At 55.5% G+C, this 23,323-nt stretch overlaps 1 protein-coding gene across 1 annotated transcript in view; it reads left to right on the top strand.

The window, feature by feature from the left end:
- Positions 1-23,323, top strand: part of PKP1 (plakophilin 1) — a 44,539-nt gene that overhangs the window by 8,118 nt on the left and 13,098 nt on the right. Inside the window, exons 2-4 of the mRNA XM_037015266.2 lie at positions 1,719-1,822; positions 20,088-20,464; positions 22,659-22,803. Coding sequence (XP_036871161.1) covers positions 1,719-1,822; positions 20,088-20,464; positions 22,659-22,803 — 626 coding nt within the window. The remainder of the gene's footprint in view (positions 1-1,718; positions 1,823-20,087; positions 20,465-22,658; positions 22,804-23,323) is intronic.

The raw sequence follows: 23,323 nt of genomic DNA, 5'->3' as shown, positions 1-23,323 counted from the left end.
TGTCTCCAGAGAAGAGCAGTCGACTTCTCTCAACGCCATCCCACGGGTGCCACCGTGACCTCACACCCACGGAATACTGGAGCTGTGGGGGGCCTTTGGGGGTAGGTAGGCCAACCCCTTCGTTTTACAGAAAAGGAAACTGGGGCCCAGGGAGAGCAAGGGAGTTGTCCAGATCGCCACACCTCCAGGCTCCCAGAGCAGGTTGTTTCTGCCACAGCTGACAGGCCTGAGGGCCGGGGGGTCCTCTGTAAAGGGGGTGGGGGTGGAAAATCGGGGCAGTACTCCCTCCTGTGAGCTGCGGGGTGGTCATCTGGCTTTGGACAGAGGAGGTGGCACCGGGCGGGGAGCTGCCCCGCTGCTGTGCCTTCTGCTCACAGCTCAGGCACACCAGCCCCTCCCCAAAGGCTGGAGGTGAGTGCGGGCACCAAGGGGAGGAGCTGCTCTAGGCAGGTGAGGTCACTGTCAGGACACGCCCCCCCACCCCACCGCCCCCAGGGAGACAGGGTTCAGTGCTGGTGCCGGTCCATCACAGAGGAAAGGAGCGCTCATCCGCTCCAGGAGGCCCTCGCTGGGCCCACTTCCCTTCCATCCCAGAGTTATCAGTTCGTGAGAGTGCGGGGCAGGCCCTGCTCTGGCTGCCCAGGCCGTAGGGCCCTGACTTGCTCCTCAGGCAGCTGCAGTGTAGGCACGGGACCCGGGAGGCTGTGACTTGGGGTACAGCAAGACAGTGTGTGTTCAGAGGCTGAGATTGCCCAGGGCAGGGCTGGCCAGAAAAGGCTTCCCAGAGCGCGTGAGGTCTTGAGCTGAGCTTTGAAAGATGGGTGAGACTCCATGGCTATGGCCGAGAAAGAAGGCCTACTCCGCAAGCAGCATGGTCTCAAGGACAGCAGGATAGTGGACAGGCTGGCTTTTGTAGAATCGGGGCCATTCTCTAGGGCTCCCCTGACATCTGCTGAAGGGGAGATGAGGGGACAGCCCCACAGGAGCCCAAAATCCAGTTCTGCTTTCTGTGATAAAGCCATGTTGCCGCTAGTAACCCTAATGACACTCTGTCCGCCTATGGAGCCTGTCATTTGTGGGTCCCCAAGCACTTGGAAAACATTAATTAATCCTCACCAGGGCCTTTGAGGTTGATGGCCACTCCCCCTTCACCAGCTGGGGCATCCAGGAGAGGAAGGGGCGGAAGCTCACCTGTCACTACGGGGGCCGGGCTGAGGTTTGAGAGCAGAGTCCTGCCCCGCACTGGCCTCTAATCAGCCACCGCTGCTCTGCGGCCCAAGTCAGGCTCAGGACCTGGAATGCTGAGATCCTGCCTGTTTTCCCCGAGAGGGGAGCTTATCCTTGTGGCACGCAGCCTCGTGCTTCCCTGGAATGGAACGGCGGTGCTCCGAAGCTCACCCAGCTAACTCCTGGCCTGCGGGTGTCACCTGGCCCCAAGCGGCAGGGAGACCCCAAGCCCCCAAGAAGGGGTCAGCCGAGACTCTGAGAACTGTCCCTGCGGCAGTCTGTCGGGGCCCTTCGCTCGGGCCTGGCTGTGCAGGACGCAGAGTGGAGGGAGGGAGATGCCAGGCGGGCGCCTGGGTCCCGTGCTCCTCCTTCCGGAGCTCAGAGTGGTCCCCTCTGCAGGGGTGTGCGGCTCGTGCGGAGGTGGCACGGTGGGGAGGAGGGGTGGGTGAAGGGCATGCCGCCCTATCCTGACCCCTGCCCTTGACCTCCAGGTTCCATGTATGATGGCTTGGCCGACAACTACAACTATGGGACCGGCAGCCGGAGCGGCTACTACGCCAAGTTGCAGGCGGGGAACGGCGCATGGGGATATCCGGTAAGGAGCCGCTTCCACTCAAGAAGACCTGGGATGTTCGTGGGGTGCTTTGGGGTGTGTGGTGGGGAGACCCCACCCTGGATGCTGGGAGGAGCGACGCGGTGTGGGAAGGGGCTGCTTCGCTGCGAGGTAAGGCCCACCGACTCCGACCAGGTCCCTCTGCTAGTGTCTCCTGTTTGGCCTGATGGGATATTTCTGAATATCTCAAGTGAGAATTTTTTTTAAAGGCATGAAGAAAAACAGCCTTTTTTTTTTAAAGTCCATTTCCCAATATGCCTAATTTGATCATGGACTTGAGAGAAGTTTGAGTTTTTGAGGTTCACTTATGGATTAACTCGGATGTTTCTAGGAAAATCCTGAAGGGACGTCTCTCTTCAGCATGTGCTGATGACCAAGCAGGAGGGTCTAGAGGTGCCCTGAGGCTAAGAGAGCAGCCCCACTGCCCTCACTCAAATAAGAGGATGCTTGTGGGGAGAAGTTCGCTTGAGTTTGTGGGATGGACAAACCTGGGCTTGAATTCTAGCTCTGCTACTCACTGACCACAGGAACTCGGGCAGGACACTTCTACCTGTTTCCTCACCTCTAGATGGATATACGAAAGTCTACCTCATGGGGTTATTGTCCAGATTAAATGAAATAACATGCATGAAAAAAACCTGATTATAATCATCCTTAAAATTATTTTCTTAATTAACACCCCTGGATAGAGATTATTCTAGATCCTGCAGTCCTGCCCTGTCACCAGTTTTCTGTGATTTCAGTCCACTCTGCAATCCATCCATTATTGAACAAATCTCTATTCAGCCCTCACTGGGCACCCAGCACTGTAAGGTACTCTGGCCCAGCAGAGGAGTTTTCTTCTATTCTGAAATCAAGGGTACTGATCTATGTGACACCCCAGTTTCCTTCTAGTCTCCAAATTCTATGACTTCCATTCCGTTTTGCTAATGTTAACACTAGCCTGTCTTGTTCTTGGAAATTCTTCTGTCGGACCCTTAAGACACTGGGCAGCTGGGAGATAAAGGCTGCTGCCCCTGGGGACCTGGGGCCCTATCTTTGTGGGCCTTCAGATTTCAGCACTGCGTCGCTCCAGACATGACCCTGATTTTTAGGGTCATGGGCAAGGGAGAAGGTGGGGAGTTCATGAGGCAGGTGTTCTTATCCTATCAGCTTGAGTTCTTGTTGGGGCTGATTTTGGAAGATACGTCTTTCTTGCATGCTACCCGGTGGGGACCGAAGGGAAGAATGAACTGAGTTTGCTGCCAATTTATTTTCCTCCCTTGATGTCAACTGAAACCCTCTGTGCAACATACGTACAGTTGACTGAACTGGCAGATCAAGCACAGATGTGAAAAAGGGATTTGACACAAGGAGTGCCAACCAGACAGAACTGAGAAAATGACTTAGTGATTCAGTGGAAATCAGGTGCGACCCGGGGAGGCAGGTCTCCGGGCTGCCCTGGCAGTCAGAACAAATGACCATACCGATGATGCAGACATCACACGTCTCCATATATATTATGTTATGAAATCTGAGCTTAGAAAGCTTAGGTTCTAGCCCTGGTCCTGCCACTCCCTGGCTCCATGGCTTTAAAGAAACCTCTGAACTTCTCTGGAGGTTGATTTTCTCATCTGTGAAATGGGCAGGGTGATCCCTGTGTACACACGTCACCCACAGGCTGCGATCATGTTGCGGTAACCATGAAGTGTTAGCAAACGGATGGTGCCAACGTGGAAATTTGCAACTAAGATCTGTGAAGGAACTCCTTGGGAGGTCTGCCTAAAAACTAATCTCCACGTGGCCCATGTTGAGCATTTCTTCTGGTTCATTAACTCAGTCGTCAGCAATCTCATCCACTCCTGATGCTCCCATCGCTCCCTGTGCCTATTTCCTGACACCCAGTGAAAATTCCTTCCTTTTCTCGAACCCTAAAACCCAACCGTCCTCACGCCTTTGCTGGCAGGACTTCAGACGTGACTCATGTCAGGGTAGCTGCCGAGGCACGTCCCGGCCCCTCTGGGTTCCAGAGAGGGTATGGGAACAGCCAGGAGCTGAGCACACACCAGGGTTTGGCAGAGGGCGGAAGCGACGTAGGGGGGAAGTGGGATAATTGATACTGGAGCCGGGCATATCATCAGCCGAGCCTGGGCCGAACCGAACGGGTCAGGATTCAGGGAGAAGGAGAGCAGGGGAAAAGGCAACAGACCGCTGGTGTGAGATGATCCCATGCCTGTGGGATTTTCCCATGGAAGGTGCAACTGGCCTGGGACAGCCCATTGCCCCCCTCCCGGTGAAACCAATATGGAGGCCGAGGGCAGGGAGGGAGGCAGCGGGGTGCGGCTCTCTGCACAGCTGCGTCAGCAGGTTTCAGGAGCCTCCGGAAGGTGCTGGACGTTAGCAGGAATGCTGCGCTCACTCAGTCCGCCAGCTTGTATTGAGCAACTGCCGGGGCTCAGCAGGGAGGAAGGCACCCCGCAGACACTCACGGGGAGGCGGTCTTTGCTCTCCAAGAGCGGGCTGTGGGGTTGGGGTGCACACAGGGGTCAGCAGGCGTCAGCGTGGTGCTGGAGTGTTACACTGGTTCTGCCATTGCTCAAAATGTTTCCAGACCACCCCAAAAAATTTTAAGTACAGTTGACATCATGTCATTACAGGGGCCATATAAGAAAATCAGTCTCATTTCTTCACTATTATGACCTGTGTTTGACCAGAAATGATAATAACCATTCTGAGTGCCTCACTCCTCAAATGTGGCTTCAGTTCCATACAGCAAGTCAACCTCGAGTAACAAAGATTTGTCACCATCAAGTGTATATTTTACTTAGATAGACAAAAGATCTGCAGGAAATTCCAAAAAGAAAGTTCTCAAAGTATTCAAAAAGCAGCAAATGTTACCTTAGGGTTTTACCTTATATTGCATATCAGCAATAGCCTTCTAATTTAAATAAATGCACATATATATCATTATACTGTTTGTAATCTATGATCACTTATATCACAAATTAGGAAAATTGAACATAATGAAATAAAATTTAAAACAAAGTTAGTCTGACATACAAAAAGCACCAAGAGACTTAAGAAAAAGATTGGTCCAAAGAAAGTTGGTGGCCCAGCCAAGGCCCCACTCTCTGCCGCCCACCCCAGCGGCCTGCTCCTTCAGACACAGGACCTGCCTGATGACGTGGGCTCCCCACGGTCCCACAGGCCTCAGGGAGAGGGAGGAGCGGGTTGGGTGGGGAGTAGGGCGCAGCCATTTCTAGCCACCCTGCCCGATCGCTCAGATGAACAGACCCCGCTATCCTGCTCCAGTCCTCAAAGCAGACTTCGGGCACCGCAGGGCCCAGTGAGGTGTGCGTCTTGCAGTGGAGGACACCCAGGCCCGAGAGGATAAACCCCACATCAAGGGTCACCCAGCTGGTCATTGAGACAGCAGACTGGACCCTGGCCTCCTAGCCCTACCCCAACGGAGCTTCGTTACTCCAGACATTTGCACTTTTTTGATGGCCACTTTGGGTTTTTGTCAATCTCAATATTGTAACACTACAACCATATTCCAGGGACTTGCAAGAGACCCAGGAGCTCAGATCCCTCAGGTTCCCCCTCCCTTGTCCCCCCACCAAGCCTATTCTTTGCTTTCCTTGAGGAGTCAGCCTAGCTCAAGACTGGCAGGAGGGCAGCCATTGGTTTTCCTTCCTAGACTCAAGCTGGATTCCCGCAGCTGAAAGCATGAATGGTGGGGCGAGGCAGGGTGCCATGTAAAACACAATGTTTGGGACAAATTTATACTAAAAAGTTATTTGTTTTTCATCTGAGATTCAAATTTTACTGAGAATCCTGTATTTGTATTTGAATCTGGCGACCCGGGTCAGGGAATCTTTCCGACTTGGTCCCTGTGATGAAAACAAGACTCCCTTAAGTGCTCGTCTCGCAGGCCAGGGACGCCCAGAGCTACTTCAGGCTACAGACGCTCTGGTGGAAGTATGGAGGCCGCTGACCCTCCCTAGGGGCCTGGTGATGGATCCTGTGGACGCCTCCCTCCAGGTCAGCAAGAGCAGACGAGGGCTGGAGGCCAGGGAGGCCCGGCCCTTCCACCCCAAAGCTGAGAATGGGCTTCTATCACCTGGGTTTGTCTTCGATGGGACAACTGGACAATTCGGATTCCCATGGAGTGTTTCTGAATTAGGACAACAGCCTCCTTTTTTATCAGCTCCAGCTGTAAAAGGGTTTCCTATTTACAAATCAAAACCATGTCTTGATCATTCGGTTCTTCTGGGGTCATACCAAGTGGGATGTTCACTGGTTATGTGCGGACTAGACCGTCCCGCCCGGGAGCTGGCCCTGGAAGAGAGAGGCCCTGTGGGCAGCATGGGCCGGGAGGTCCGGGCCAGGAACCATGCTCAGGTAGACCCAGCCCAGCCCTCCTGAGGGTGGGAATCCCAGGAGTAGAAGCAGGGAAGGTTCTGCTTGGTCATGATTATTGACCCCATTTCTCTAACCTAGAATTCAGCAGCACATCTTTCTCACAACCCCTTCTCAGCTGTACTTGCCTAAGTGCTGTTTCAGTATTTGATGACCCTGTCACGACAGGGTCTCATGGACGGTGTGCTGGGGACGTTCGCCCTAAGAACTGATCCTGCCCAGACCTGCAGCCACCTGGTGGTCCTGTTTTATAGCCGAGAGGGCTGGGGTTGCATGAAGCGTCCCTGGGGGTGGGGGAAGGGAATCCCAAGCAGAGGGTCCTCCAGTTAACCATGTGGGTGAAATACCCCTGCCCTTGGAACAGAGGAAGCGCTGTCTTACAGTCCACGGTTAACAGTCTCTTCCCAAAAGTGGCCTGGTACAGGCAAATAAGCCCTGGGTTTTGGCCAGGAACATCAGGTCCAAATCCCACTCTGCCCCTTAACTAGCTGTGCGACCCTAGGCAAGTTCTTAACCTGCCTGAGCCTCAGCTTGCCCATCTCTGAAATGGGTGAAAATTCCTATTTCAAAGGGCAGTAAGGGTTGTGGATATGACATATCAGACCAGCAGTGGGAGGCCTGGATGGATCCTAGTCTCAGCTGGGCTACGACAGGCCGAGGGACCTGGGGTGGTTTTCACTATCTAGGGGTTGGCAAGGCAGCTGGGCCAGATCCTAGCCAAGGACTCATTCAGTGCGAACTTTTCAGGGTCTGTGTGGCTTGAGAGCCCAGGGAGTGGCTGCGGGACTCTGTAGCCAAAGCCTGCACGGTGGGCTCCCTGGGGCAAGGGCGGGGACAGCTCCTCCCACTGAGGCCTCCACTTCAAGCCTACAGATGGGGACCAGCTTCTGCCTTCCTTGCTTTCCCCTGAGCCTCTCCGGGCACCAGGAAAGCAGCCGATAATTAACCCCGGCAACAGGATGGGGAGGGGGCAGGACCTCATTTACTTTAGCTGTACTGGCATTGCAAATGGCTTCACCTGGTAACTACCCTGACTTACAGCTCCGCCCAGCTCCCGTCTCCTCGCCCTGAATGCTGCTCTCCAGAGGACCTCTTTAGGCAGTGCCTGCTGGACCGCGGTCTGTTCTTGAAAAGTCCAGGGGAGGGAAAGATAGAGTGGATACAGTCTCCTGCTCCCAGAGGGAGTGATTGATGTGTTTGCCAACTCAGTGCCCCTGCTGCCAGCTCATGACTAACTCCTGCCCAGCCCCAGGAGCCAGGAGGGTCCCACAGGGGCCCCAGGCTCTCACCCGACAAGAAGAGGCAATGGTCCTACTTGCTGAGGGACAGAACGTGCCCGAAGCAGAGTGAGGTGGGAGCAAGAGCGCACAGGCCGGCTCCCTGGGCGCCCCACCCTGCAGCAGCGGGAGCTTAGCGTGCCACATACCTTCACAGACACGCTGCTGAGGCTGGCGCCGCACCCTTCTCTTCAGCTGTGGAGAAGCCCAGGCAGGCACCTCTGTCTGGAGTGTCCCTTGGGGGCAGGCCATCCTTCATAAGTTGCAGTCCCCTGGAGGGGCTGTGCTTTCCATGCAAGAGGTTTCTGCTGGCTTGCAGGAGCCCAAGGTGACAGGCGAGCCGCCTTTGTGTTGACCTTCGCTGTGTGGCTGATTTCAGCCTCCCAGAGAAGCCCACAGCCCTCCTCCCGGTGGCCGTCTGCGTGAGCAGGGAGGGCTCTCTAGAGGCCAGATAAGGCGGAGCAAAGGCACACTGGCCTGGTGCAGGGCCTCTGTGACTGCCAGGTGACTGTGATGGGTCCCCTGTCCCAGATGGACCCCAAGTTCATCTTCAGCAAGAAAGACAGTCACTCAGACCACCTTGTTGCAGCTCGGATTCTGTGTCCTTCCTTGTCGGGTGTGGGGGAGAATTCTCTGGAATGCCCCCGTGGCAGCACTGTGGGCTTGCAAAGGTGGGGGACCTGGTTCCTGCAAGTAACTGCATGTGGTACCCAAGGGCAGGCTCCAGGTGGGGGTCCCCAGGCCAGGCTTCTGGAGGAGCTGAGCCTGGGACCGGGCATGAAGGAGAAGAGGGCTGCGCTTCGCAGAGAGGCTAGAAGCAGAGCGGGAAGGCTCCCCAGCCTGGGGCTTGGTGGGACTGCAGCCCTGACAGCCCCCAGCCATCTTTTCCTACTGTTCACAAAGAGCAGGCATCATCCCCAAGGACGGCCACTGGCTGCATGCTGCCAGAGAGCTCTCATCAGCCTCCCTGGCCTCCTGCAGTTCCTGGGGCCACAGAGCCCATGCTGGCCCTGTGAGCTGAATGAGCCTCCCCTTCCTCCTGTCCGGTGAGGACCTCCAGACCCAGGAGAAGGTGGGAAGCCCCCTCTTAAGCCAGGCAATTTGGTCGGAATGTCCAAGGAGAGTTACTGCAGAGGGACTTGAGGTGAAGCGGGAGCTGGTGAGCAGCATCAGGCTTCGGCCGCCCTCACCGGCAGCAGCAGGCCCTCTCAGTTACAGGAAGGAGTGGCACACTCCCCAGGAGAGAAAACAGCACCACATTTCCACCTGCCTTTAGCTCACGCAGCAAGTCACCATCAGCCACTTCCACTCCGTTTGCATGGAGCTCTGAGTTTAAGGCTCGGCTGAGAAAAGTAATCCCAGGTGGGCTTGGGGCTCCATTTATTCCATCCTCACAGATGTTACCAGGAGGACGATTCTCTGGCCATGCAGAATGCAATCATTTATTCTCTCAAGAAGGAAGCTCCCGAATGAATTGGCCGCTGTTCTCCCGCCTCCCCGCTCACACACACAGTCAAGGTAGAGCCTCTGAAACTTCAGAGGGAAGATTGGAAGAATCTTCCAATTGTAAGCTTCTATATTTTGCTCCAGAAGAAAATTCATGAGTCTTGTTTGAGGCTTTTTTTTTTGTCCTGGCAAGAGCTAATCTCCTCATCCAAGCCTTTAAAGCCCTAACACTGTAGTGAAAAACAACCAGCCGAAGAAATGCCAGCAGGAGAGGCTCACCAGTGGCTCAACTTTGCAGCGCAGGCTGACGGACAGCTCTCCGGGCCTCCGTGTCCTGTCTGCAAAGGATGGGGTCGGCCCCTGACCCTCAAGCGTTCTTCCTCAGCTGCAGCACTGCTCCCAGAAGGACTTGGAGGCCTGGGGAGAAGGCCCTCAGGTCCTGGCTCAGCAGGCAAATGGCAGCCAGAGGGCTGCCCCACCACTGCGTCCTCAGCCAGCTCTCGGGTACCTGCTGTTCACTCAGTGCTTGAGCTAGAGTAACATTTAGAATTTACACAAAGTGCCCATGTTTTCCTTTCCCAACTTGATCCTTCAGTCTGTGTTAGACCAGTAGGTGAAGCATGGGGTGTTGTTATCCGAATTTTTTTTGTAGGGAATTCAAGCTACAGAAAAGTGCAGGGGCTTGTCCACACCTCACAGGGAGGCTTGGCAGAACTGAGGCAGGGCGGTGGGGAGGGGTGAATCAGGACCCCTCCTGCCAGGGGAGCTGCGTGCTCCAAAGCCAGGAAGCAGGGGGACAGGAAGGAGGGCCCTCAAAACAAAGCCCCAGTAGATCCTCTTTTCTGGTTTGAGGGTGTTCCTTCCCTCACTAGGCTCAGGGAGGCAAGTGCAGCTTTTCCCAGGTGGGTGGAAGAGCCTTCCCCACCCAGGGCTGGGTGGGGCTCCACATTCTCCCCCAGGGCCCGGGCAAGTCTCTGCGGAGGCCTCCTGCCCCTGGGAGAGCGAACTCAGCCGAAAAACAAAATCCCAGCAGGCTGGCAGGGAGGCGGATGTGGAGACCCAGCTGGGGCGAGAAGCAGCTTTGGACCCTGGGCCCCTCCCCTCCCCTCCCACCTCCACCAGGGCGCACAGCTGTGGCCAGGGAGGGGCAGAGGACGGCTGCTGGGGTTTGTTGGAAGCACCTGAGCTAGGTAGGCAAGGAGGCGCTTTGTGACATTAGCAGGGGTGAATCACAGAACGCAAAAGTTGGAGGAGCCTCACGGGACACTCCTGTAGCTGAGGAAACAGGCCCAGAGAGTGAGGCAACTACCCCAGGTGCACAGCTAGACAGAGGGGGGCCGGGCCCGGGCCCCTGCTCACCCGACGCCTCCTCGCCCAGGGCTCCTTGTCGCTTTTACATCACGGTACCCTTGCCGCTGTTGGCGAGTACCGCAGTCATTGGCATTCTTCTCCAATAATTGTCAAAAGTATTGTGAAGTCACGACACCAGCTACAATATTTACTTATTTTTAATGGACCTAACTTTTAAATCTCGATGCACTTGTGATATGAAGGAAACTTGACATCACTAACTGTAGCTGTGTGGCTCCTGTAAATGGACTAAGGCCAGGCAAGAGATTCTGGAATATTGCAATTCTACCCCGACACTACCCTAAAAGAAAAAAACAGTATCCTGGGCCATAAAGGCTGGCTAACCCTAACTTAGAACCTATAAGAATACATAGAATGAGAACAAGTCGTTCTTTAATTCCAGCTAGATAGAACTTTTGTTCTTGTTTCTGCTCGGAAAGGGAGGTTGGCACGTGTCAAAGGACCCTACGGGCACCAACGGGCACTTTCTCCTCCTGGTAATCAAGTGGAGGGAGGAAGAGCTTGCCATGCGCTTCCATTTTTGCTGCACCTAAAACGCTCTGAAGTGACCTCACAGTCACCAATGGTGCAGGGCCCACCGTCGTCCGGGAGAGTCAGGGTCGTAAACTCATCATGCAGACTAACTCCCCAAAGCTGGTCTAGCAGGTGTGGTAAAGCTGAGGGCCAAGGAGAAGCGTGCAAAGTGGAGCCCCCCACCCCCCCACAACCAAGGTGACCAGCCATGTGCCTGGCTGAATACTTTTCTTAACGGAGCATTTGAAGATGATCTTGCCTTTTCTTTTTTTAAACAGTTGATCCCCTTCACCCACTTCTCCTCCCCACTCCCCTGCTCTATCCCTTGCCTCTGATGACCCCCAATCTGTTCTCTCTCTGAGGTTGGCTTTTGGATTTTCGGTTGTTTGGTTTTGTTTTGTTTAGATTCTACATCTAAGAGAGATATACGGTATTTGTCTTTCTGACTTATTTCACTTAGCATAATGCCCTCAAGGGCTATCCATGTTGTCACAAATGGAAGGATCTCCTTCTTTTTATGGCCAGATAATATATACATACACGCACACACACACACACACACACACCCCCCTCACATCTTCTTTATCCATTCACCCATCAGTGGGCACTTAGGTTGTTTCCAAAGCTTGGCTGCTATAAATAATACTGCAGGGAACAGAGGGGTGCATATACCTTTTTGAGTTAGTGTTCTCATTTTCTTTAGATAAATTATTCAAAAGTGGACTTCCAGATGATGTGGTATTTCTATTTTTAATTTTTGAGGAACCTCTATCGTGCTTTCCACAGTGGCTGGATCAGTTTACACTAAGACAGTTATTTCTTGTCTTTTTGAAAATAGCCATTCGAACAGGTGTGGTTCTAACTTGTGATTTCTCGGTGACTAGTGATGTGGAGCATCTTGTCGTGTACCTGCTGGCCATGTGTATGTCTTCTTTGGAAAAATGTCTATTCAGATCTCCTGCCCAATCTTTAATCAGATTGTTTATCATTTTGCTATTGAGTTCTATGAGTTCTTTATCTATTTTAGATATTAGCCCCTTATTAGATACATCGTTTGCAAGTATCCTCTCCCATTCAGTAGGTTGCCTTTCCTTCTGTTGATGTGCCCTTTGCTGTGCAGAAACTTTTTAGTTTGATGTTGTCCCAGCTGTTTATTTATTATTTTTGCTTTTGTTTCTTTTGCTCTGACTTCAGATTCAAAAAGTCATCACCAAGACCCACTTCAGTGAGCTTACCCTGTTTTCTTCCAGGAGTGTCATGGTTTTGGGCAAAGACGATGTTTCTGACTGAGCGTCTGCAGCTCCCTGTACTGATTCAGGGCCTGCTCGGTGCTGAACTCTAGGGGACTGCTCCCCGCACCAACCTGGACAGGGTCCGCAGGAAATCCCAGGCCTCATCTCATCGCCCTGCAGCCCTAACCAGCTCTGGGAGGCTCCGCAGTGCTGGGGGCCGAGTTGGTGTGCTGTGGGAGGACGCCTGGAGAGAGCTGGGGAGCGCAGGGCCAGCCAGGGGCCCATCTCTCCCTTCTCCTCCCTCCTGGCCACCCTCAAGGCTGGAGCAGGGTGACCCAGTTCCTTGGGCCTAAAGACACTCAGCAAGACTCAGCTAATCACAGGACTCTTGCCTTGGCCTTAGTCGCCCATCTGCACATGTCTCCCTTTTTTCTCTGCCCAGTTTGTGTGTGTTTACTGGTACGTTGGGAGCAAGGTGTGGTTGATAGAGTACCACACATCCAGTTCTCCGTATGTTCCCTCTTTGGTCCTGGCCAGGACAGACCAGTTATCATGGCCGTAGGTCTCCACGCCCACAGGCATCCCTTGGGACAGAGGGTCTTCCAGCCCAGGTCTTTGAGCAAGAGCTACACTCTTCTTTAAGATTTCCAAGGACATCCCACAATTGTCCAAAAGAGGAGGGACAGGTACCTCTAATGTCTGCAATCCCTGGGGAGGGGTTTTCTAGAAGTCAGGGCCAGCATCCAGCCAGAAATGCTGGTGGGGCTCCTGCAGAGCACCCCTAGCCAAAGAGGCTCTCCCCATCTAGCCTTCCTTCATGTCACCAGACTGGTGGCAGAGCGGCTGAAGGACCAAAACCGGGAGGGAGGTCAGAGACCTGAGTCCCACCCAGTTCGGGGTCTGCCCTATCTTAGCTCTGTGGTGTTGGCCTAGCGTCAAGTTCCCCAAGCTTAATAAGCAGTCACAGAGAGCATGAAGGTGCTGCTGTCTGCCCTTGACATCTCCAGTCCAGCAGGAGACAGGGGTGCTGTGAGTCTCCACAGGTGACGAAGGGGGAGGCTTTTTGCAAACAGTAAAGTGCCACACCTGCTAAGGTGAGCTTGTGATACGCTCAAGGTGTACGCAGGGGAGTGTGTGCATACATAGGCCATCTTCCAAAGGGGAGGTCAGCCCCCCAAGCCCTGGAGGGTCCAGCCAACTGTCCCCTCATTCATGTGGAATTCTTGGCTATCTCTCGAGTGGGAGTGGTTTCTTCCACTATTGGTGTCTCCAAGGATCCCTTCTTTTGGGCCAAGTGAGCATCTGCCCCTCAGAACGTTCTGACCCCACAGCCTCTGGCCCACTTCATGTGGTGGGGATGCATTTCCTGGCTCAGCGCACCAGGGTGGTTCAGGGAGCCAAGGAGCCTCCCCAGACTTGCCAGCACACCTGGCCCTGTGGATTCTTCCTGACCCTCAAGTATTCTCTTCCAGGAGCTGGCACGTCCTCTGAGATGCCAGATGTTATTTCTCGCTGGGACCTTATACGGCCCTCCCTCTTCCCTCCCCAGCATGAACTGTCACTGGGACAGTGGAGCTGGCCTCCGGGTTCAGAATCCAAACCATGGAACATGGGGCTTCTGGAGAGCAGGATGACCCTGTCGCACACTTGTCTGTGCCCATGCAAGATAGGTGGCAGAGGTTCAGGGGTCCTTTGTCACTTGGGCCTGTGAGCAGTGCGTCCGAAGTGGCAAACACCTGCCAGGGGTTTCCTTCCCAAAATGAAACAGGAATGTCTGTATGTGAAACCTTATGTCCTTGCTCCCCAAACCCATCCCTTGGGTGTCAGGACCTGAGAAAAACCTGCTTCTCAGGTATGGAGGGGGAGTTGCAAGTAAAGAGTGGTCAGAAAATTCACGTCCTCACTCAATTTAGTGGTTAAGCTGGGAGCAAAATGTGAAGGTAGAGCTGGGGGCTGGTGCAGTTCTTCCAGCTCAGACATCAGGTGGCACTGAGCTCAGCCCTCAGCCAGGCGCCAGCATGCAAGGGCATTTTGTCCCCTGGTCACCAGTAGTGCCAGGAGCTACAGTGGCCTGAGAGACTAACAAGAAGCTGGGCCTGGAGCCCGAGAACACCAGGTGCCTTTCCTGGGAGCCATGACCTACCTGGAGGTGGCAGCACTCTGGAAGGACCCCTGTGCCACAGCCTGAGGTTTGATAGGCTCTCTCCTAGGTGGCTTCCTAGGTGCTTTAGGAAACTTGTTCTCAATTACCCACAGCATTTCTCACTCCTGCTCTGATCACTGCCAGCTCACAGTTTCCACCTGTTGAAGGTTATAAGGGACTCTGACCTATTAACCCTATCTCCAGTGAAATTTGTACTCCCAGGACAGACATCAAAACTTCCATTTTTTACATTTTAAAAATTCAGGTGACAAACGATGCATGTTTGCTTTGCACTGTTTCAGATTTCTGTTGTGTCTCTCTGGACCGACTAGGCAGGGAACTGGTCACCCACTGGCCATCGTCCTTCAGTTTGCAAACTGGGGTTCCCCCTGAGTAGGCACCGCTGGTGCCAGAATCAAGGGGGCAACTCCTCTCTACCCTTAAGGACTCCACAGCGGGGAAACGGGCTTGCTCTTTGCCCTGATGTCAGGGCTTCTGAGTGCTGGGACAGCTCTGCGCTCCACACTCCACCCAGTTCAACTGCCAGGGAAAGGAAGGGGAGCGAGTGTGGGGTGGAACTGCAGTCCCAGCCGGGGAGAGAGCGGCACCCGGAGGAGACAGGAATCAGAGCTCCCCCTGCCCGGGCCCACCGGTGATTCAGGCCCGGGGCTCCACACCGACGCAGACTGCTGAGTAGGCAGCCACTCTCCCACCTTGGGAGGGCTCCCCATATGAGTGCTCCCCCGGGGAGAGGCGCGGGCCTGTAACCATGGAGAGGGCGGGGCCAGGCTTCCGCACCACTTGTGACAGCCCCTCTGTCGCCTTGCTCTGGCTGGCAGTGCCCAGCCCCGACCAAAACCCCAGGGAGATGAAACAGCTGCTCCGTGCCTACTGCACAAGGGCCTTCAGGGGGCACTGAGTGGGGAGGAGCCCGGACAAGGGAGACGACAGCGGGAGTCTGTCCTCAAGGCACCGCCAGTCAGGGTCTTTCCTTAGGAGAGACCCTACCAGGCCCGGAGGCACAAGGACCCCGAGAACTTGTGTGTGCACCTGGCTCCCAGGAGAAGGTGGTGGAGATGCTTGGCTGAGGACAGGCCTGCTGGCGCTTTGCTGGCGAGTGAACCACAGGACGGAGCAGGGCGCGTCCCAGAGAGCCGGTTTGGCCAGCCCCGCCTGGCTGGCAGAAGCTTGGCTTCCCAGTGGGCTAATAGCTGGGACACAGACGCTCTTCTCACCCTGGGCTGCACCGCACACGCCTGGCTCCAGCCAGGACAAGAGCTCTCTGGGCCAGGCCACCTGCTGAAGGTGAAGGGAGGTGTCCCGGACCATCATAGCCTGACCCCATGCCAGGCCAGCCCGTGGGGAAGCCTCCTGCCTTCCCAGCCACTCACTTAGTCCTTGAGATCCCCTGTGCCCATGGAGGCCATGGAAACCCCAGTGCCAACCAGCAGCCCAACCCTCCATCCCTGGCACAAACCCACATGGCAAGCCCAGCCCTCCACAGTGAGTGCTTGCTGTGAGCCCAGGCCTGCTCAAGGCTCAGGAAAGGTCATCTATGTCCCCCAGAGCTGGGGTGAGTGACGGAACCGACATTAGCACCTAGGGAACGTACAAGAGCACAGAGAGTAAGCCCGGCTCTGGGCACAGCTGACTTGGGGAGCAACTCCCTGGGTCGGGACCAAGCAGGCCTGTGGGGCTGGTGGGAGGGAGAATGGGCCTGGGGGGCTGTAGGAGCTCACGGGTGGGGGGGCCCTGATGTGGCTGATGCCACAGGGCAGCACAGGGTGTGCCGGGGAGGGGTGGAGGGACGGGGTGGGCAGCGTGGGGCCAGGCTGGTGGGATTGGCCTGCAGGTGGCAGAGAGACACCTGGGCTCACAGGCAGGCGGGCTAGTGAGAGCTTCGTCCAAGGAAGGTCAGGGTGATGGCCCGGCAGGCGGGCACGGGCCTGTGGGGCCAGGTGAGCGGCCGCTCCCGACAGCAGGCACTGGCATTGCCGGGGCTGCGGTGCCGGCAGTGCGAGTAGAAAGAGAGGAATCAAAAACAATTCTCAGGTGGAAGGGCAAGGGGCACCGCCTCTTCCTGAACAGTCAGTCACTGTCCTGTGCGATGCCCTTGGGCAAACAGGCGCTCTTCCAGTCTGGGGGCGTCTTTAGGCAGAATGGGACTTGCCGGGGGAACTGATGGTGCTCAGTTCTCCGAGGCCCTGGTCTTGGGCTTATTGGGCTGCGCTTTGGTCTAGCCACACGCTGGGACTCGGCTTCCTTTCCTACAAAGGGAGGACTTGGCCTCTCTAACATGCTGGTTTGAGAAGGAATAAGAAGTGATCACACTGAGGGGCTGGGGAACCTTCACGGATGAAGGGGGTAAAATACCTCACTTCTCCAAGAGGGGGTGGGAGAACAGAGGAAAGGTGGGTGAATCACAAGACTGCGTCATTAGCAGAAGCAGGGAGTGCAGCAGGGCCCGGCCGGAAGGGCGTCCTTGCTGAGAGCGGCCCAGCTGGCCCCTTGGAGGACAGTGCCAAGTGCTGACCCTCAGGAGCTCCACTGGTCAGAGACATGTCTCTCTGGACACACCCTGTGCTTTCCCCTAACTGTCCAGCCCGACCGCTGTCTGGCTGAGGACTCAGGTCCGCCCCCAGGATACCGGGTTTCTAGACCCTGAACGTTCTGATCCATGGACCATCCAAACAGAGATCGGAGTTTCCCAGGGAAGCATGAACTAACCAGACACGGGGGTGGGTGTGTGCGTGTGTGTGTGGGTGTGTGTGTCTCACTGTCCTTTGTATTCAAAGTGGAGGTGCTGCCAGCCGATGACTGGCCAGAAGCTCCCCCACCTGCTGTGGACACACGTGTGCCCACCACCTGTGCGTTCCTCTCCAGCTGCAGCTTCTCGCTCGGGACCCGGAAGGGAGTGTTTGGAAATATGCAGGGGCGCTCTCACTGGTCCCAGTGACTGCAAACGGAGGTGTTACTGGCATGTAGAGCCTGGGGGCCAGAGGCGGTAGACATCCCGCAATGCTTGGGGCATCCTTCACAATGAAGAATACCCCAGGTGCTGACAGTGCCCCACAAAGGAACACTGTGCCATTCTGTCACAAAGCCTGGCTGTGCTCTGGGTCCCTCGTGTGGGTGGACCATGCTCCTCTGTTCTGAAAACTAGTGAGGCCTGTTCTATGGCTGGAGGGTGAGACCGGCATGGGGCTCTGAATACTCATGTATACCCTCTTTCCTGGGCTGTCCGGGCTTGCTGGGTTCATCCTCCTCAGGTGGCAACCTGGTAGCTTCTTGAGGTATGGCCAGGGGGATGTAAAACTCTCAGCCGGGCTCTAGAGGCAGCCAGTCTGTCTGCAGACTGAGCATTGGAGGGATGCAGTGCCCTACTGAGCAGACATGTATGTCATGCACTGACCTAACATTCACTGAATGCTCCCAACCATGGGTGCAGTTATAATCCCAGCTGTACTGATGAACGAACTGAGGCGCACTACTTTTAAGCAACTTGCCCACGACCACCCATTGGACGATTGCCACAGCCAGGACTAAACCCAGGCAGCACGCCTGTGCCTGGCCGCTGGGCCTCCCTCCATGGGCAGCCCAGCCGGCTGGAGGAGTGTGCCTGGAGTCCCAAGACCTCACCCCAGTGGGCGGAAGGGGGAAAGGTGGCAGGCTTCAGCTAGGTCACAGGACATCTGTGCAGGGAGGGCCGGGTGCCCGTCTGAGCCTCAGAGGGGAATGCGGTCCCCTTGCTGCACTAGGGCAGGATAGCACCTGGCTGACGGGACTCTCTGCTCCTGCTTGTCAGAGTGACAGGGAGGAATCATGGTCACGGGACAGACCTGTCCGCAGCTGTCCTCGGCCACCACCAGGCAGCACAGCCCACCCGCAGCCCTGACACCAGGAGCCGGTGGGGTGGGGGTTGCAGCTCCCAGGAGCGGGAGACGCCACGGGGGTATGCCTGATGGGGGACTGGGAAATGCAGTCCCACGGGGTGTCTCTGCCTTCCCTGCCAGTGCCCGTTCCCCATGGGCAGCTCACCGTTGCTGAGACTTGGCAGGCTGGCTCCTGCGCCTTTCCCAGCACAGGGGAGCAATGCCCAAGGCCTCTGTCAGCCTTAGTCAGCATGATCACAGTTTCTCTGGGTTTGGTCCGGAAGCAGTGATCGGACTCTGCATCAGGTCTCTGGGATGACGTCCGGGAGTGTCATTTACTGAGAACAGGAGAGTTCCTTGTGACATTTCCATTTAAAGCTTAGCCTGCCACAGGGGATTGCTCAGCGTTCCCTCCGAAGTACCCGGGTTACCGCCCTCGCCTGAGAGGGAGGTGAGAGGCGTGTGGCCACGGGCCTGAAGCAGTGGGGCCCTGACTGCATATTTTGCATGTAAGCTGTAGGGTGAGGATTCCACATTCAAGTGCTCAGAAAGCTGCCCCACGCCTCTCCCCTCTGCCTGTTACTGTCTGTCCATCTATGCCTCCCCAACACCAGTTCCCTTTGGGATAGGCTGGTTCACCCCAGTTTGGGGAAGAAAACTGCACCTGCCTGAGTGCACGGAGGGTGTGTGGGTAGAGACGGGCACTCTGCCGAGGTTAGCAGTTTGTGTCTTCTGAGTTTTCAATGTCCCTTCTGAGGGGGCTTGGCCCATGGGTCTTCCGTGGACTCCAGGACTCCGTGGAGATAAAGGGGGCCTGGCCGAGGCAAGGGGTGGGGGGCGAGTGCCCAGGTGCCCGAGGACCCTGCTTCCCGGTGCACACTCACACTCACGGGCAGGGTAGGTGGGCTCCAGGCTGCTGGGCTTGGCCCTCCCCCACTCCACAAAGGTGGACCCCAAAGTGGTGCCTGTGGAGACATTTTGTCAGGCTTGAAGTAGATCCTCCAGTCACAGGACAAGCCCAGGCAGGCAGCCCACCGCCTGTGAGCTCCTGGGAAAGTCCTCCTGAATAGATCTGTTGGAGCTCATTCCCACAAAGCCTCTGGTTTCGCAGACTCTTCCCAGGGAGGCTGACACCCCAGGTGAGGTCATACTGAGCCCCGGACACTCTTGCCAGCCTCTCCCCACTACGAGCCTGGCTGTAAAGCCTGGGAGCTCCACCCCTGCCCGAGCTTGCAGCCCCCAGGCCTGCCTCCACATGCAGACACCCCTATAACGAAGGCCCAGGGGTAGGAGTGTTGTCCTTTGAGGGGTTCTCCAAGAGGGCCTGGTACCACCCACTTCTTGTCCTGGCAGAGGGGAGGCAAATGAGCTGTTTAGCAGAGAGGTAACAATGGAAAACAGTCCTGGGCCAGCAGTGGAGAAATTTCCCCCCACTGAGTACAAGTGGTCAAGGCAGGCTGGCTGTGTCAGAAGCTGCTGGTGTTAGAATTCACACCAGGCAAGGGGCAAGGGCTTGGGGACCCCTCACAGAGTGACACTGGAAGGCCCCTCTCCTCTCTGAGCCTCTGACTCCCCTGCTGGACCTGGCCCTTGTGGGACCAGACCAGGGGCTGTCAAATGTTTATGATGGCAACCCACAGTAAGAAATGCACTTTACACTGCAGCCCAGTTCCCATATGCTGTTTCACAACACAGCACATGTCTTTCCTACCCACACTGCACCCCGAAATTTCATACTCCAGTATATGTTATTCTGTCCTATTTTTTGAAATGATAGTCACAACCTGCTAAATTGATTTCATAATCCATAATGGGTCACAACCTGCTGTTTGAAAACTAATATATCAGAGAGTGGCTAAGATTGCACTCCAAACATTCTGGGATCCTGTGAGTGTTATTACGGGGGCCAGGCATAGGCTGTGTCCATGGCCGTCTGGATCAGGGTCCCGCCTCAGGAAACTGGACTGAGCGTTTCTCCTTTTCTCTGGCCAGATCTACAACGGGACCCTCAAGCGGGAAGCTGACAACAGACGCTTCAGCTCCTACAGCCAGATGGAGAACTGGGGCCGGCACTACGCCCGGGGCAGCTGCAACACCGGTGCAGGCAGTGACATCTGCTTCATGCAGAAAATCAAAGCCAGCCGCAGTGAGCCCGACCTCTACTGTGACCCGAGGGGCACTTTGCGCAAGGGCACGCTGAGCAGCAAGGGCCACAAGACCGCCCAGAGCCGTTACAGCTTCTACAGCACCTGCAGCGGCCAAAAGCCGGTCAAGAAGTGCCCTGTGCGCCCACCCTCCTGCGTTTCCAAGCAGGACCCACTGTGCTGCAACAAGGAACTATCCTTCGGCCACTCCAGGGCCAGCTCCAAGTGAGTGCCGCTCGGCGGTCTGGGGGCCTCGGCAGGGGCCTGGCGGAGATCCCCGACTGCCGTCAGCAAGCGAGTGCCAGTGGACAGGAAGGCCAGAGCTTCTGTCCCCAGGGAGTTCATGCCCCCTGCCTCAGGGAGTTCCTGGCCACAGAAGGTCTCACTGTGAAGGGCAGACAGAACCCAGACACTAACACAAATGGATGAGCACGTAGATTTTAAAGAGTCACAGGTTATGAGCAGAGAGGGGCTACTTAGAGGTTAGCTAGACTAGTGGTTCTCAAAGTTTGTTCCTCCAGCTAGCCTCATCAGCATAACCTGGGAACTGGTAAGAAATGCTAATTCTCAGGCCCCACCCAGCCCTTCTGTTTCAGAAGCCTTGGGAAGGGACCCAGCAAGGCACGTTTTAATGACCCTTCCAAGGGTGATGTGATTCATGCCAGCGTTTGGGAGTCTGTAGTCTTAGGCATGTTAATCAGTGTCCTTGTTCTGAAAGAGCAAAGGAATTACGCGCCCTGATGTAGACAGGGGAAAGGGAGCCATGTTCCTTCCTGTAGGAGGAAAGACAAAACAACAAAGAGACTTCCACACTGAGGGCCAGATCTGGTGCTAGGGAACAGAGCAGAGCTCCTGCCTGTAAACGCTGAAGGACCACCACCCAGTGGGTTGAAAGATGACATGGGGTGTCCCGTAAAGGGCCACAAATGTAAAGTGTGGCTTACAGATGGCCACCATGTCTCAAGGAACACTGGGCCTGCCCTCCAGCTCTCAGAGCCTGTGAGCCCCTGAGCTGTGCTTCATCGCCATCTAATATCACTTACTCATTTATCGGGGACCTGGACACGCATTTACTGAGCATCTGTTATGCTCCAAGGTCTGTGAAAAGAGTGGGACATGCAGCCATGAGTGGCACATGAACCCATTAACCCAGGAGCTTTGCCCTCTTCATCTCCAATCCTCGTAGCCCCTTCCAGGAAGGTGCTAGAATTCCCAAGAAAACAAAGCACAGAGATGTTAAGTAGCTTGCCCATGGCCACACAGCTGATGCTGCAGCCTGGCGCCTACATGCTCTACCACAGCAGAACCCCATCATAAAGCCAGACTCTCCTAAGTACCTGAAAGTCATAAGGCATGTTTAGGATGACTTGGAAAAGTCCCTGGAGACTGACTGGGGCAACATCAGGCCCTGGCTTATCCCAAACCAGAGGCCCTGAGGGGAACACAGATGAGTGGCAAGCCCTTTAGAGGTGCTGTTTGACTGACAGATGCTGCGTGACATCCTCTCAATGCAGAGCAGAGCATGATTAATGCCAGACCAGAGCCCTCTGGCCCTAGGGTGATCTTTCCAGAATGGAGTTGGGAAATGATGCAGATTTTATCGAGCATCTGCTATGACAAGCCACGGGGCTGATACAGATGAGCAGCGGGCCCCCTCCAGAAATTCTGGGAAGATGTCTAGTGGGGAAGGGCTGAGTGCCACAGAAGGAGCTGCCCCCACCCTTGGAGAGCAGGCCACCTCTGTTGGGAAGCAGGGCACAGACAGGTGGAAGACAGCCTGCAAGTCAGCACATGGGAGCCACAGGGGTTCCTCGAGGAGAGGTCTCCTTTTCCCGGGAGGGGTCACAGGTGTGGGACTCCCGTGGGTCACATGGATAGAGAGGAGAAGGACACAGGCATGTCTGAGCCCTGACAGGGCCACAGCCAAGAGCACTGTCTTGCTGGGGCAGCTCTTGTTAGGTGCTGGGAAGGTGCGAGACAGCACAGCAGAGCCAGACTGTTAGATTAAAACATGAGGCTTCCAGTTTCACAGCTCAAAAAAAGTTGACTATCAGCCACTTCATACGGTTCAACCTAACTCATGCCCTTGTACGTCAGTGTAAGCAGTTTGAACTTGAAACTGCAGGTGGAGAGGCTGCTGATGGGAACCACACAGTGAGCAGGGTTTTAGGATGCTAAACGGGTAAAAGGGTGCGAAATTTCAGATGGGGAGCTTCCTTGGGAGTAGGAGTTTCTCCTCCATGCAGAGGTCACCTACCCACTTGGATATTAACCCACAACCAGGGCCTCATCACAGTGAGTGGCCACCGTGGGGGAGCCTTCTCCTCTCCTGAAGGAACCACTCCCCAGGGGTGCTCCCCAGGTGGGCCTGGGGCTGCAGCCCGCCCTGTGACCTTCCCCCGCCACCTGCTCCTCATAGGATCTGCAGCGAGGACATCGAGTGCAGCGGGCTGACCATCCCTAAGGCCGTGCAGTACCTGAGCTCCCAGGACGAGAAGTGCCAGGCCATCGGGGCCTATTACATCCAGCACACCTGCTTCCAGGACGAGTGTGCCAAGCAGCAGGTAGCTGGCTACGCACCTTCCTCCCCGGAGGGCTGGCCCCATTTGGAGATGGGTGGGGCATCTGCAGCTGGTGCCTTCTCACCCTGCCCAGCTGCCTGAGGCAAGGAGTGTGCTTGGCATTGCCCGAGATCAGAACTGGGCATCTTAATCTCTGTGTAGAGCAAAACCCTCTTGTTAAGTGGGCATTAGTCAGGTGTGTGTCCTCCAGCGGTCACAAAAGAAACATGTCAGTCATAGCCAGGGGTTCAATAGAAACCCCCCTTCTCAGATTCCACTAAGAATATTATTTCCCACCCTCCACTCACCACTCCCTCCTCTTTCTCCCCATCTGTCTCTCTGTCTCTGTCTCTCTCCATATTAGGATCATCTGTAGTGGGAAATGGGGCTTCGTCATGCCTCCCAAGCTGAGCTGGGAGGGAGGACGCCTGCAGGGCTCTGCAGTTCAGCCTAAGGGTGGGATGCTATAAATGCATTTCCTGGGGAGTCCAGGATTCAGGATATTCCCGCATCAGAGCTCCTA

Source organism: Manis javanica, chromosome 11 (genome assembly GCF_040802235.1).
Source record: "Manis javanica isolate MJ-LG chromosome 11, MJ_LKY, whole genome shotgun sequence".
NCBI classification, from domain to species: domain Eukaryota; kingdom Metazoa; phylum Chordata; class Mammalia; order Pholidota; family Manidae; genus Manis; species Manis javanica.
Note: the sequence above shows the minus strand (reverse complement) of the source record. Positions and strands in the feature narration are given on the sequence as shown.